The sequence below is a fragment of the Eupeodes corollae genome, chromosome 3, assembly GCF_945859685.1.
Source record: "Eupeodes corollae chromosome 3, idEupCoro1.1, whole genome shotgun sequence".
NCBI lineage: Eukaryota > Metazoa > Arthropoda > Insecta > Diptera > Syrphidae > Eupeodes > Eupeodes corollae.
The window spans coordinates 118,103,203-118,119,567 of NC_079149.1; the positions used below are offsets into that span (position 1 = coordinate 118,103,203).

At 26.1% G+C, this 16,365-nt stretch overlaps 1 protein-coding gene across 1 annotated transcript in view; it reads right to left on the reverse strand.

Annotated features, from left to right (window-relative positions):
- LOC129952628 (guanylate cyclase 32E) overlaps positions 1-16,365 on the reverse strand; it is a 64,727-nt gene that overhangs the window by 26,681 nt on the left and 21,681 nt on the right. Inside the window, exons 2-3 of the mRNA XM_056065357.1 lie at positions 5,984-6,117; positions 5,074-5,185 (exon numbers count right to left, since the gene is read on the reverse strand). Coding sequence (XP_055921332.1) covers positions 5,074-5,185; positions 5,984-6,117 — 246 coding nt within the window. The remainder of the gene's footprint in view (positions 1-5,073; positions 5,186-5,983; positions 6,118-16,365) is intronic.

Here is a 16,365-nt window from a genome sequence, read left to right on the forward strand (position 1 = left end):
ATATGCTTACATTTAATTTCAATACGACAGGTATCATTAAACTCATACACAACATTCTTCATATAATTTGAAAACTTTCATCTAGATCCTTACTCTCACGTCGTCGTCGTCAGCTCCTCATTTATACAAATAAAATACATATATACCTAATGATTCATATCGTTTATACTAAATGATGCCAAGTACATATACAATATCGTATCCTTGTCTATAAAATTTTTTGTTCAAGAATACGACAAGGTCAAGGTAAAAGGTCTGCGAAACATACTTTTTTTTTGAATGATTAAGTTCGAGGTATAATGAAAGTAACCTTGGGCAATGTTTTGTTCTTGTTGTTGCTTTAGGGATGCTGAAATTTATATCTGGGATTAATAATTTTAAGTAACAAAATTGATCAAGGTTGAAAACAAAATTTTAGTTGACACGTGTGTAATTTGTAATTATTGAATAATCATGAGGGAACTTAAAGTTTTATCCAAATAAAATAGCCTCTAGAGATTACATTTAAACATTTTTCGTAAAGTTCTTGAGCTGGGAAAAACAAAACTCAAATTATTCTACTAATTTCATTATTTTGTAAACTATGAAAAAACAAATATCAACGACAACTTGCAACGCACTAGCTGTCTCGAAAGTTCTTTTTTATTACTTTCGTGACGTGACTTGATTTTTGTATAGATATTGTGGATCAAAAAGCAAAATGTTTGTCAAGTAAATATTGTTTATTTTAAACATTGATTATAAGACTCAAGACAAAATTAGATACAAAAAAAGGCTAGTATGCGACCCACACTGATAACTTCCCATCCCGTTTGTCGATTTGTCTTGCTTAAAGGGTTTGTAAGCTTTCTTGTTTTGTTAAGAAAGTTATCAGTTAAACTATTCTAAGAAATTAAAAATTACCAACAATAATTTGTATATGATAAAAGAGTTCGATTTAAAAATCGTTTTCGGTTAACGAAATTTTCGTAAGATATTTAGTATTGACCAAAATGTTCACTTTTTTTTTAAACTGCTATGGTAAAAAAACACGCACGCAATTTTCTTAAGAGCCCTTTCTACATCTTTTTGCATTATTATCTTTATAAAAAAAATTATTTGAAGTCAATATATCTACTGGTTCTCTCCAAAAATCTTTTATTTGGACGTTAGGGACCTTGAAACGTCGAGAAATGTCAAAATTATCAATTTGACAAATCGGGCCTATTACAATAACTTCCTATGGGAAGACAAAAAGATACATTTTTTTGGTTTTAAATAATAATAAAGTAAAATATTACTAAAAATCCTAATTTATAAATTTGATGTTTTTTTTTTCTTTTGAAAAACAGTAAGTTATAAACCAAGTTCAAACTAATCATATTTACTTCAGGGACTAAATATAAACAAACAAATATTAAAAGAATCGGGTGAAAATATTTGTCAAAATAAAATGTTGGCCTTTCTTGACGTTTTAGGAGTCAGGAATAGATTTATGATGAGTGTGCTTTATTACGTTCGTACTATACTACGTTTGAAATGCCCTTTTCATATCGACTTCAATTTTAACTTAACTTAGTTATTAAAATGTCTCACGCAATTAATATGAATTAAAAAGCTTACAATAAATTGTTTTTTTCTTTTTTTTTTAATAAATCAACATTTTTTCTCAGCTAAAATAACTTTCTTAATGACAATCAAAAAGTGTTACAAATAGGTTTTAGACACTTACAAATAATGAGGACGAATAAAGATATTGATTTCAAATTTATGTTATTCAAGACAAAATGTTGTGTTTCTGATTAACTTTATTTTTAAGAACCAAATCATAACAAAATATTACTGAATGGGCTCAGAGTTTCGAATATTTTAACAGAACACTATTAAAAAACTTACATCACTTATTGAGTTTATATTTTTCAGAGTTTTCAAGATGACAATTTAGCTTACATCAAACAAAAATTATATAATTTGATCATTTTTAGGGACACCAAAGGAAACCTATCAGTTTGTGTCGCATCCAAATCTTGTTGTTTTAAAATTCTATAACACTTATAGTTTCTTATAACAGAAAATTCTTATAATTACGGCATGTTTAAAAACATCGTATTTAAAGTAGAAAGTAGCAAAATTAAGAAACTCATGAATTTAAAATGTGTGTATCAGTTTTCTCCTAATTTCTGTTGTTTTAAAAAGAAATATGAATTTTATGTATCATTTTTGCTGCCTTCTAAAAGAATTGCAAACAGGAAATACCAATTAATACCAAAAAAGGAATAATCCTTTTTACAACCAAAAATGTCATTCACTTTGGTTATTTCACCGGAAAGCTTTCAATATCTTACCATATTTTATTTATTTAAATTAAAATCATTGTTTTGAATCCACGTCCGAAAACGAAAAGGTGACCATTTAACGACTTTAGATAAAATGATTCTGGAATAATAAATCAGTAAATGCTTTTTTGCATATAAACTTAATACTTTATGAAATCAGTCAATACAAAAAAATTAAATCAATAAGAATACCCATTTCAAGGGAGTATTGGAACTAAAAATTTATCTCAAATACGAAAACTAGAGTACATATTTACAATCAAATGAAATTCAGAACAAGACTTATTTATTGTAGAAATTTTGTATAACAATTAAAAAACAAAAACAAAATCTTTCTCTGAACCATTTGTATTCAAAATTCTGTGAGGTTATAGCATTTGTGTGTTTTTAAACTGCCCCAAGAGTTTTATTACTTTTGCCAAAGCTCTTTGCAATTAAAAAGATATATGTATGTTATGTACACCAAAAAATGCATGCATTTGACAATTTTTTGGCACGGTCAGAAAATTTTTCATTCCTTGGGGTAGGGGTGTTCAGGATACAACTGAGTTAATAGCATTTTTATAATTCTTGATTGATATTGCAAAATTAAAAAATAGGAGATATTTGTTTGTTAGTCGGACTCAATTGTATCCTAACACTCAATTTAATATCCTGATTCTAAGAAATTCCTTGTTTTTGCTCTTTCTTTGTCAGTTATAAGTTTATACATATGTATATATACACTATATACAAATAAAAATTGATTTTTTTATCAATATTCTTTTATTGAAAGATATGATTTCATAAATTTTTCTCAGAAAATGGGTTAAATTTTAAATTATGTACTGGGGGTGAATACCGAATATTTAGCCTATTTTTAATTTTCAAAACATTTAAAGGTGTAAGAAAAAAGCTTTATACTTTTATAAAATATTGCTTGAAGGGAAATTTAGAGATTATATAATTTATTAGAATGATTTTTGTTGTTAAGGTTTCGATCCTTATCACGTTTAAATTGTATTTTTTTTTTTATTTTGAAAATTTTATTTTGTTTATTTAAATCCCTAAATCCTTTTTCACAGAATTCATTTCATACCTGCACCAAAAACTTATGAAATTTCTTCCTTTTTGATAATATATTTTTTTGTAAGGTCATAAAAGCTTAAGACTTAAAAGTATTTATAAAAGATAAATAGGCTAAGGATACAATGTCTTCAGTTTTTCTGAGTACAAAAGGTATTGAACTATAAAATATTAAGCTTTAGATGGCATACAAATTGCTTATAAATATTGACATAAGATGAGAATTTGTGTCAGTTGTTTATAATAATCCAGTACCCGTGCCATGATGGTACGTAGGAATGTAATTCCAGAGGTCTAAGCCACCTAAAAGTGTTTTTCACAGGTACTGCCTTTTGCGAGAAATTAATAAATCCTTTAAAAGTTATTCTTGCCACGAAAAGTGCTTTCTCAAATTAGCCATTCGGATTCGGCATACAAACTATAGGTCCCCTCCATCCACAAGAATGGTTGTGAGTTGTGAGTCACTATACCCTGGTTCTCTACAAACTATCACACCACCTAATTTGTTCATTTACATTTTTATGTGAATCCCCAAAAAATCAGTAAAATAAAAATAAAAAAGAGAATGCATATTGTTTGTTTGGCGCCGCTCCTTTTTACAGAAACAAACTCAGATAATGTTTAGAACGAATAAAGTCAAAACTTAAAACTTAAGCTTAATGTAATCAATTGGAAAATCAATTAATACTCTGTCAGCTGCTGTTAATGACCCCAAAACTGCAAATATGGCAGATATTAAAGAAAATGTTCTAAATGAGTTGTAAACATCGATTTAAGTTGAGAATATTAACATCACCAAATTTCAACTTCACAAGACAAGTAGTAGTGATAAAATACAGCACTTCAAACAGTAACCGACCTAATGACAGACTGATCAATTTGTTTGTTAATAACTCTTGAAAATACTCACAAAAAATAAACATGAAATTCTCTATTTTCCCTTTAAAAAAATCGATTTGTAAGAAATCATCGATACACATAATTTTCTATCTATGGGCGTGGTGTCCACTTACTTTTCTTTCAGTTGTTAAAATTAGTATGGGAGACTTCAGATTCTTGTAGAATACCTTATGTAAATAATTGATGTGTTTTAGGTTAGGTTATGTAAAAGTGGCTGTCCATGATTTAATCGGACACACTTAGGCCAATTTAATGTCCGATTGTGGTACCACATGAGTCTTGAACCAGTTTGAGTCCCGTACGAAAAGTAAGAGGTTGATTGTGCTGATATGATTTAGATCGTTTAGATTGTTAAGAAGAATTCTTCTAGGTAATTCTGGCATGAACAGAGAAGGTGAAGAACTGTTTCCTCCTCTTCCATATTGATGTGTTTAGATCAAAGGACAGATTTTATGCTTTAAGTTTTTTGTTCAATATGATGATGACTAAATTTTGCAATTGGGCCAAAATTTGAATCTTTATCCCATTTTTGTTTGTATCTCTTACCAAAAGTGTCTAACATCATTTAATTTAAAAATATTACATTAAATTTTTGGGATCTGTGTCTATTTTATCATTCCATCATTTTATGAAAATTCTTTCGTTATCAATATAAAGTTAAGAATACAGGTACTAAAAACAACCTAAAATGTGTCCTCTGTATGTTGTCATGCTCAAAAGTTAGTAAATTGTATGATTTTTTTTTTTAACATAAAAATAAATTATAATTATAAAAAATTGTCTCTCTACTTACAAACGACATCATTGGAATGTTCCATGCTGAGGCAACAAGGGCTTCTCCCGTGCAACCTTCGTCAGGTCCTATAAATGCAGCTATGTTCTCATCACGCATTTGAGTCATAAACCTTTAAATAGTATTTATAGAACATTAAAGATAGATTTTTGTATTTATAAGTTTTTTAAATTGAATTTATTTAGAAAAAAAAATATCTAAACAAATAGCAAATTATCCCAACGATCAAATTATCCCAACTTAAGCATTTTTTTTTTAATTTAATCGATTTTGGTAATAATGCAAAACTCATTTTAAGCAGAATACAATTTAATTTTGAATTAAAAAAAATTGTTTTATAAGCTTAAGTTTATTTAAAAAAAATAATAAAAATAAAATATACTATTTTCTTAAACCACGGAAATATCTTGTATCAAAATAAATCTCTCTGAAAAATTAATGAAGAACCATAAGCCCTAAGGAGCAATATTTTTATAAAATAAGAAGGTTCTGTTTTTCTATTATTTTTTGATTTTTCCTTGGGTCATATTTGTATAATTCTTTTATATATATTAAAAAAATTTTGAACATTAGAGTTACCGAACATTTTTTTTTTCAATTCTTAATGAAATCCTAAAACAACATGAACTGTCATAGTGTCTTCAAAAATGTCGAAAAGTATTAATTTCATAATTTAATTCATTTGAATTCAATTGAATCCTTAAAGCAAATTTAAAGAAGTTTTAAATTTCATATTATCAAAATAAGTTCTCTTTTAATTATTTAAATCCGATTAATACATTTTATAGAAAACATAATCAAAATCTTTTGGTTTTCAAATTATACACTAAATATTAGAGAGTAATTTAAGTCTAACACAAACTTCAAACACATCATCCCCACAACTCATTTACATTTTTATTATACTCACTGAATTGGTTTAAAGCGATGAGCACCGACCCCTTGTCCGATGTCGAATGCTTTAAAGGCCAATGTCCTTCCTGGCAGTAATTTAGGATTTTCATTTACTTTTTTGATGGCCAATGGAAGACCACCTAGTGTGACCTGTAAGGAGGATGTAAGAATTTATATGTATGTAATATAAAATTATACAATTTAAGTTACATTAAGGAAATAAAATAAAATTTATATCAGTATATTTTGCAATGGAACATTTTATGGTAAGTACTTGCTAGGAAAAATGTTACAGGTAATTTTATTTGTTTTCTTTGAACATGCAAATTTTCATACATACACAAAATATATGATATCTGAATTTTAAAAGCAAAGGTTAGGTATCCTGGTTTTACCAAACTCAAAACAAAACTATTAAATTTTAATGTTAAATATAGGACAAGGAATACAAAAACATCAAAAATTATAATTTTCTATATTTAAACGATCTCTCAATTAAATTATATTAATATATCTCGGTTAAATATTAAATAGTGTCAGCAGGTTGTTGCATCTATTTTTGGCAGTGAAATTGTTTTCATAACACAAAAAAACAAAACATCAGATCTAATAAATTTTCACAAAAGTGAAACCTTAAATACGTTCATACATAAAAGTGATATTAAGTTCTCATATGCAGAGTATTTAAATTGCACAGTTCAAACATTTGTCAGAAATACTAATTTTTATATTCTGCATTAAAAACTTAAGTTTTCGAATATTTTTAGATACTTTCAGAATTGTAAGTTCTACTTTTAAACCTTACTAACTGAACATTTTGTTTTGATATTATTGTTTACATGGTGGCATTTTCTTAAATTATTTTGATGTGATGAACTTATTTTGAGATGAATGCCAGAAAGATAAAGTATGTTTATATATGAAGAAAGAAACATAAACAAATCTTTTAAGCTTCTATTCAGTTCAAATATAAACATTTTATTTATTAAAGTAGACGTTTTCATATGAAATTACCCTTTAAACAATTGCAATTGAAAACATTAAGTCCTTACTTTCGATAACAAGTCAACAACTTTGAATCAACTCAAGGGCATTATTGAAAGCGAAACTAAGTCATACATAATTGAATCAAATATTTGTAGGAATGGATGCGAACATTATATTGTATTAAAAATTATGTGCTATTGTAAATCAAATGGATAGGATAAATACATCTACAAAATTTAACCAGAATCAATTTTATACCAAACTTTTTTGTTGGTATATTTAACTTCTTTTGGCCACTTTGTACTCTTTGAACCATTCACTGTTTATTCTTGCATTCTTTCAGTTAAAATCTTTCGGACTACTTTAAAAAAACAAAAGACGTCGACAACATCAAACAAGCTATGCTGTAGCACTTTAACATCTGTGATAAACGTGTTTTTCTTTGTTTTTTTTTTATTTAATTCAATAGTTTTTTTTTGCTTGTTTGCATCATATTTTATATTTATTTTCAATTTGTGTCAGTGTCGTAAGGTGTGGAAATAAAGGAAAAAAAGTATGATTTAATACAAATATGGAATAAAAAAATATTCCCTGAAGAAGTAAGGAATTCTAACGAAACGTTGGAAGAAAGAATGAAATAGTTTTTATTTGCATTCCTAAAACAAAAACACCAAAAGAGCCTACTTTCAACACAATCAAAAAAATTAAAGAGGTTTTTCTTTGAATCAGTAAAATAACAAAAAGTGCGTATACGCCTCAGTGAACAGAATTCATGTATTCTAAAAGTCCATTTGATAAGTTAGGTTTCACATAAAATTTTCTTTTTTCGATGGACATGTATATACATGTATATACATATATACTTTACCACACTTTATAGTGTATAAAAGTTTGACCTAATGGTATCGTTCAAAAAAGGAAAATTATTAACCCCAATTCCCGACACAAAAGCCAAATGGTTTTTGACCGGAAATCGAAAATATTGATATGGAAGACATTTATTATACAAGCTAGACTGTATTACATCTCTTATAGAGTGTATTCGTTTCATATTTATAGCAAACAAATTTTCAAAAGACAAACATCATCCTGAACTATGGGAAAACATAGAGGAGCCATTTCTGTTAACACTTTACAAACTTTTGACAACTTTTTGACCAAGAATAAAATTCCTGTTGTATAACTATTCAAGTTATTTTCGATGTGTCCCAAAAACTCAATGAAATTGAAACTTTTCTTGTTATAGTCCATTAAGAGGACCCTTGGAGAATATGTCAATGTTTATATTCCTTCAATTGGATGACATTTAAATTCATTTTTTAAATCTCAAAAACGAATAGGTATATATATATTAGGTATGTATGTCTTCAAAATTTCATTCAATTTGGTTTTGATACTTTAAATCTGTCCGTTTTGCAATAAAACTTTTCAACTTTCACTTTCATAGGCCAATATCTTCAAAAACGCCAACATCTATTTTAATGTTTCTCGGTTAATAAGTTCAGAGAAAAATTAAGAGTGATGGAAATATATAGCCTTATTTCTTTACTTATCTACGAACACAAAAGCGAAGTAACTTGATTTATCTTCGTCTTTGGAGACTAAACGTTTCTATTATTACTTAGATTCTGCCTTCCTTAACTTACTTATTATCATAATAAGTCATAATTCAAGACAACTTCAAATTGAATCTAACTAAGAGTATGAAAATACTTAGACACAGTTTCGTGTTTACAGGAAGAAACTTTTAAATGTCGTAACACAGATTTAATGGAAATAAATGATTTCTTGGTATGCTGGTGCTTTTAACTTAACTTCAAATACATGGGATATAATTTTTTGTTTTTGAAAGTTTAAAATAGTAAAAAAAAGTAATATTATATCAAAGTATCTTGAAGACCTCAAAAAATAAATAAAATTAAATTTTAATGTAAGTTTAAATATCAATTTATTATCATTTTTTTTAAATAATTATTATATTTTATTATAAATAATAGTTTGTTGCAAACCATATGTATATAATTTTAATTAAATTTTTTTAAGCCTAGTGACTTACAGCTCTCAACCATTCCTGTGTGTGAGTAATGTTGTCAGGGATAGAGGGGACTTACAGTTTTAAGCCAAATCTGAAAGACTTATTTGAGAAAGCAATTTTCATGACAATAATTACTCTTGGAGGATTTGTCAATTCCTCTTCTACATCTTCATTACATGAACATACATAATTTTGTAGAATTAATTTAAAATGTCTAATTGACGTCTTACATGAGGCATCAAACACCACTCATATTTTCGTACTTAAGCTTGACATTTTAAACAGCGGGTGATGGGGCATAAAGAAATGTGTCGTAGAAGCATCGAAATTAGGAACTACTTCTAAGTGACCAAGGCACTCATATTCATCAATAAATTCTGAATACATTTGTTTCATAAGAGGATGTTTTTTTAAATTTAAATTTAAATTTAAATCTTAGTGATTTTTATTTAAATTTTAGAGCTAAATAAATTTCAAAAGCTGTTTTAATAAACGTAACTCCATATATCCAAAGTGAACTTTTGAACGTTTTGTTAAAATATTTTATATCTCACGATTTTGAGCATATCACTCAATTTTGTAATTACTTTGATTTAAACTAGTTATGTTTAAAATAGGAAAATGTATAAATATTTGTATCCATGTTTGATGAACTGTTAGACGATGGCTAAAATAAAGTTAAATATAAATGATAACGCATAAACAAAATTAAATGATGTAAAATAGAATAAAATTAAATTAAATAAAAAAAAATACATTAATTAAAATGCAATAAATAAAATTCATTTTTAGTTTATAAATACACTCTTTTGTGCTTAAAATATCAGTGCGGAAACATTTTATTTAAAAAAACACGTTATTTATTTTTTTTTTAAATGAATTCCAGTTTTTATGACGACTTAATGAGAAGAACCAAATTTAATCGAAACAGATATCATCATTGGTTTGTGAGATGTTTGGAGTCTTAAAAGTCGTTGATTTTGAAATATGGTTAAAAAAATAACACTCACGAATTTTTTGGGTAGTCCTTTGTTCACAATTATTATCTGTACAAAATCTATACAAGACCAGTAGGACGACCCAATAGAAGATGGAGTAACGATCGAACTCCAAAATGTATACATTGGTACAACGAATCTAAAAATAGAGACAAACGGGGAATTTTGGGGAGGCTTATGCCAGTAACCAATATTTATAACTTTTTATTAATTATTCTATTTTATTTTGAATAAATTTTAATTTTAAATGTATTTTAAATTTTTAAACTAAAAATTTGTCATTATTTAGAACTGTATTGAACAAAAAAACAATATTTATATGTATGTAATAAGGATTAAATTGTTATAATTGTTTACATCTAAAATTCTTTTAAAACAGATATTTATTAGAAAATTAACTTAAACGTAATCTAAATACTTGAGGCAATACACGCTTATAATAATATAATAATATACGTACAAAATAATGTATTTGAAGTTAAAATCATTACAACTTTACTGGTTTGTAAGATATAGAGTATTTTCGCTGGTACATATACACACATACATCTTTTTAAAAATATTGTCTTTTAAACGTTGAGAAATGTCAAAATTTGTATTTAAGAAAAATGGAACGATTGAAAGATTGAGACAAAATTAAACTAAATTAAATAATAACACAAAATAAAAAGAATTCAACAAAATAAATAAAATTAAATGAAACGAAATTAAATTTACATTAATAAACATAATTTTAAAAAAATGCCCATAAAATATTTTTAACGAAATAATTTTATTTAAAAAAAAAAAAAACCAAACTTATTTGACAATGTGTTAAATAATATTTATTTTTTCTTTAAAATTATTTAAGGACCTTTTTTATATGTTTTTTTCTGCTTCACTTAACGTTTGTAAATTAAAAGAAGCAAAACCTCTTTTTCCATTTATGTGTATGTTTTTCCAGAATTCTAAAAATACAACGTACTCATAATTTTTTCTTTAACAATAAGAGATTTATTTAGAATACGTATATACTTTGTTTCTTCTTTTTTAATCAATATTATGACAAAGTACTCGCATTTAAAAACTATAAACCCTTAAGACTGTTTAGAAATATTCAAAATGAGTAAGAGCAATTTTAAAATTTAACAATGAATTCTATATTTAAGAGTTTTTTTTTTAATTCCATACCTTTATGTAAGATTAATTATAACTTAAAAATGGGAGAACTATATATAACTACAAAATGGATCAATTACATAAGAAAAAAAAATAACTCTGTTTTCTTTTGCATACGCTTTTTTTACTTTTCATGATCATGTTAATTGATATATGTTTTCATAGTTTTAGTAATTAACCTGTTTATGCTAAACCTGATTTTCACTACAAAGACCTTAACATCCATTTTTCTTTCAACTCTTTCTATATTATAAATTCATATAATTCAATTTTGTTATGTCAGTATTACAATTATAACCATTTTGTTCACATAGGGAATCACTAGACAAACATCATTAATAATAAAAAGAAACTATACGAAACTTATTTCGCCAAAAAAGTGGATTAATCCCCTTTCGAAAATAATCCGATTTTCATTCGCATTATCATAATAATCTATTGCCTAGCGATAACAAACCTAAAATGAATAGAATTAAAACAGCTTATATAGATATTTATGTCCACTTAATGTTAAGTCCTTTAGTATTGATAATATTTCATTTTAGTTAAAAAATAAAATTTCGCAGATTATGTTTGCACATACTCTTTTTTATGGCTTTAAAAGAGGACAACATCAAACCATCCTAGACTAATTTAAATAATGACTTAATTATATTTTTCATTTCATTAAAGAATACAATTATATAATTGGACATTTTTAAAGAGCCTTATGGTCAACCAAAAAATAAACAATATACATTGTATTATCAACTTTGTCAAATTGATTTAGAAATTCTAAGAAATTAAAATTTCAATAATACACGAAATGTCATTTTTATGTATTATGAATTTGGCTGAGAGAAAAATGTGATGGAGGACCAAATTATAATTCGAAACATTTTAAAAAGAATAATGAAACTTTTGATTCTATTTCAATGGTTATTGTTATTAAATGTTGTTTCATGTACTTTCAAATTGAAGTAAAATCATGTCCTATGATGGAAAAAGTATAAGTAAATCAATTTAATGTAATATTATATTATTTCAAGGATAAACATAATTTAATTAGGTTAAAACGATATGCAGTAAATCGTATTAAATAAAAAAAGCGGCTGGGATGCGACTCACACTGATAACTTCCCATCCCATCAGTCGATTCGTCTTGCTTATGAGGGTAGTAGGTTATCAACTGTTGGATTTTTATAAAATAATTATTGAATGTCAAAAACAATATTTTCTGTGAGATAAAATTAGTTTGAAGCCAATATTTTTGTACATATATTTAAGTCGAAAGTAAATTTTTACCAACTTTAAATAATGCTTTGTTAAAGATTTTATTTTTTGTAAGAAAAACTGTCAATTCGATTTTTTTCAAAATTTGACCAGGTGTCAAAAACGTTTTTCTTCCTTGCATACAATTATTTTGGAGATAAAATCTTTGTTTTTTGTTCGTAAAATATTCGCGATGACGATTATTTTCTTTCAGTTTTTTTGATTTATAAAACTCGTTAATTGATTTTTTTTCCAAAATTACACTTATATTGCATCATGTCAGAATATATAACATAAAATTCAATTCAAGTCGCTAGCGTAATTGTTTAGTGAAATATTTGGGTTAATCAAGATATTAAATTTTTTTAAATTTCTATGGTAAAAAAAACACTCACTCATTTTTTTATTTTGATTATAGGGACCTTAAAACGCCGAGAAATATCGAAGTTTTCAATTCGACAAATCGGACCGATACAATAACTTTCTATGGGAAGGTAAAATTGGTTGTTGCTAACAACTATTTTTCAATTTAAAAAATATCAAATTCAATGTCAAAATAAAAACTAAATCCAACATTTTTCTCATTTAAAAAAAATTTAATGTTTTTAAAGAAATCAAAAAAATATATTTATAAAAGTTCTATCGACAATTTTTATTAAACTAAAAACAATTATGTTTTTGAGCCGCATTTTTTGAGCATATATTTTTGAAAATAAAATTTTTCCATGAATTGTAGGTTTTTAGATATTTGAGCTCAAACTATAGAGAAAGTATTTAACTTCTAATATTAAGTACAAGTTTATATTCAATTCGAATATTTGCACTCGTAATCATTTAATATTTTAAAATCGGCATAAGGGTATTATATTTTAGACATTTCTTAAAAAATTCTGTCTTTATACTTTCTGACAAATAGTTTAATTTTTCGTTCGTTTGCAAAACTGAATGGATTTCTTTTCCTTTCAATTTTTGCCTAGAAATTTAATTTTAGTTACCTTAATCAATATATTAAGATTAAGGGAAATTTTAGTTTTAACTTATCTCTAGAATAATATTTTTTAAATTGTGTTAATATAGACCTTAATGTTTTACCAGCGTAAAATCACTTCAAAGGGTAATTTAACTTTGAATTAGTGCAGTAAATGCCTTTGATATTCAAGTCTATTATAATTAAGTTAATTGGGTCATTCTATCATTTACTGAATAATATCACCTGTGGATTAGTTAATTAAACTTCTATAAGTAAAGTTGGTTAAATCATATTTAAATAATCGAACGTTGATGGGTCATATAATTTCTCTTTTAGACAAATATTCATGCATTTCAAAATAAACCATATACTCGTAGGTATACCAAGTATACCAAACGAATTTGCCCTGAAATCATCACTTATAAATCTGAACTGACTGAAACGTATGATTTTTATATAAAAATTCAGTTTTTGAACTTCCTGAAACTTGTGCATATGTAAATATGTATGACCTTTACTCTTACTTATGAATGTCCAGTTCATAAATTGGAATTGATTATGAAAAACCTTGATATTAATTTTACGACGTGGATTGAATAATTCAAAAAGCTATAAATTTATTATTTTCTCGTGCAAATAAAAATGCACTTCCAAATCAAACACACACACACAGAGGCGAGACAGTATAAATTTTGTTATATCCAGTCTATAAGTATATACAATTTCCTGGGATATGAAATTTTGTTGACTATTTGTTTTCAGTAATTGAAACATGCCAATAATTTTTTTTACATTTCAACTTGTACAAAAATGAATTCTATGAATGTTTCATATGGATATGATGTATATTTAAAAAATAATAAAATTGTAATATATCCATTTGCATGAGGGAAATCACTTCACATGAAATATTTTCGAATCGGTGGTTAATTTGATTTTGGACATTATTTGGGTGAAAGATTTGTGATGATAGACATTTAAAGACACACAGATTATTATTAATAGTTTGAAGTGAATATCTTTCTTGGTTCTCCCAATATTTGAGTCAGAAACAATTTCTTATCGGTTTTTTGTTGTTTTTGTAGGTTTTCGTGTTTTGTTTAAAAAGTTGTCAGTTGAATTTTTCTAAAAAAATATTTAAAAATATTACAAAGACTTTGCAAATGATGAAAGAGATTGATTTCAAAATCTATTTTTGTTAACGAGATCTTTAGTCGAAAACCAATTTCTATCAATTTTAGTAACATTTTTTTATTCGTTATGTACAAAAATAAAGATTAGATTTTTATAAGAAAATTTAGCACAGAAATCATTTTGAAAACAATTACTTCATTTATTCACAAGATTACCAATTTGCATACTAGTTTTTGTAGATCTTAATTTGTATGGAAAAAACTGATTTTCTGATTTTTATAAAAATTTTACTGAATGTTTAAAACAATAATTTCTATAAGATGAAATTAGCTTGAAGCCAATATCTTAAATTTTTAAAAAGATATTTGATCCGAAAATCACTTTTTACCAACTTTAAGAAATGTTTTCTTTTATGTTTTTATTTTTTGAAGAATCAATTCGATTTTTCTATAAAATATTAAATTTAATTCCAGTCGCTAACGTTACTGGTTTGTGAGATATTTGGGATTCACGAATATGTTCACTTTTTTTAAATTGCCATGGTAAAAAACGCTCATTTTTCTGTATATTATCTGTATAACAACATTTATTTGAAGTCGATATCTCCACTGGTTCAACGAAAACGTACGAACGCACAGATATCTCTATAAAAATCTTTTATTAGGACTCTAAGAAACTTGAAACGTCGACTTGACTCTTTTTCTTTTAAAACGAATTCCCAACAAGGAATTCTTCATATTCCGTAATGGATCCATGATAATGTTTTGTGTGCCTTTTTTGAGCCAAAGTAACAATTCATGTCTATTTGATATATGTACATACATATGTATATCAAAATTTAAGAATTAAAAATCATTTTTTTTTTAAATTTATTACACTAAACATAAAAAGTAGTAGTACAGAAAAAACACTCAAAAACCATGCCCTCCAGTACCAAATTAAAAAATATGGCTTTGCACTTAAACAATGATTACGTCTCTGAAAACGATGGTTAAAAAGTTACATTTTATTACCATACGTGATAAACACAATCATGCCAATACGTAAATCAAGAAAACGTTCCCCTTAATTTAGCGAAAAAAAACATTCCTCCAACAAACTCCTCAGTTCTATATCAACATAAACTGGAATAATCCTTGATGAAAGATGACAAACCAGCATAAACAAACTGACCCCTAAAATTTTAAAATAGAGTGTTTATCTGAGAAAAATTCTCATCACGGATGCAGTGTTATTTTTCTTTATAAAAAGTGTTTCAAATAGGAGGGTTCGTGTTCGTATTTTGGCGACAGACGTGGCCGGAGTACCTATCTGAAGTTTTTATTCATAGGTTGGATTTCCCAGAATTTTTCACAAAGGTATTGAGTTGTCATACATAAAATTTGCAATTTTGCAATTAATTTGTTTCTTTAAATAGCGATATACATTATTTCTTTTTGTAGTTTTTTTTTTTAAGAGATTTAGGACAAACATTTTCCTTTACACTATACATTTAAGTAGTATATAAAAATAATAATTTGTATTATGAATTTTAAAATTATTTATTCAAGTTAAAGCTATACAAATAAAAACCCTTATTTAACTCTTAAAACTAATAAACATTACAAAATTCCTGCATAAAGTTTATAACTAGAGTTGTGGTTTTGGTAAAACCAAATGTTTACTTTAAAAGGGGATATAAATTTCCCTCTAAAAGATTATGTACCTATGTTATTTAAGTAATATTAAGTTAATTTCCGGTTTTCCAACGAAGCCATGCATGCACGGTGTAACTTTGTACCTTTTTACTTAAAAAAAAACCTTCTTTAAGCAAAACTCTCTCATGTGTAGAATACTTTTTGTTAGCTTAGTCAACAACAGTTTTT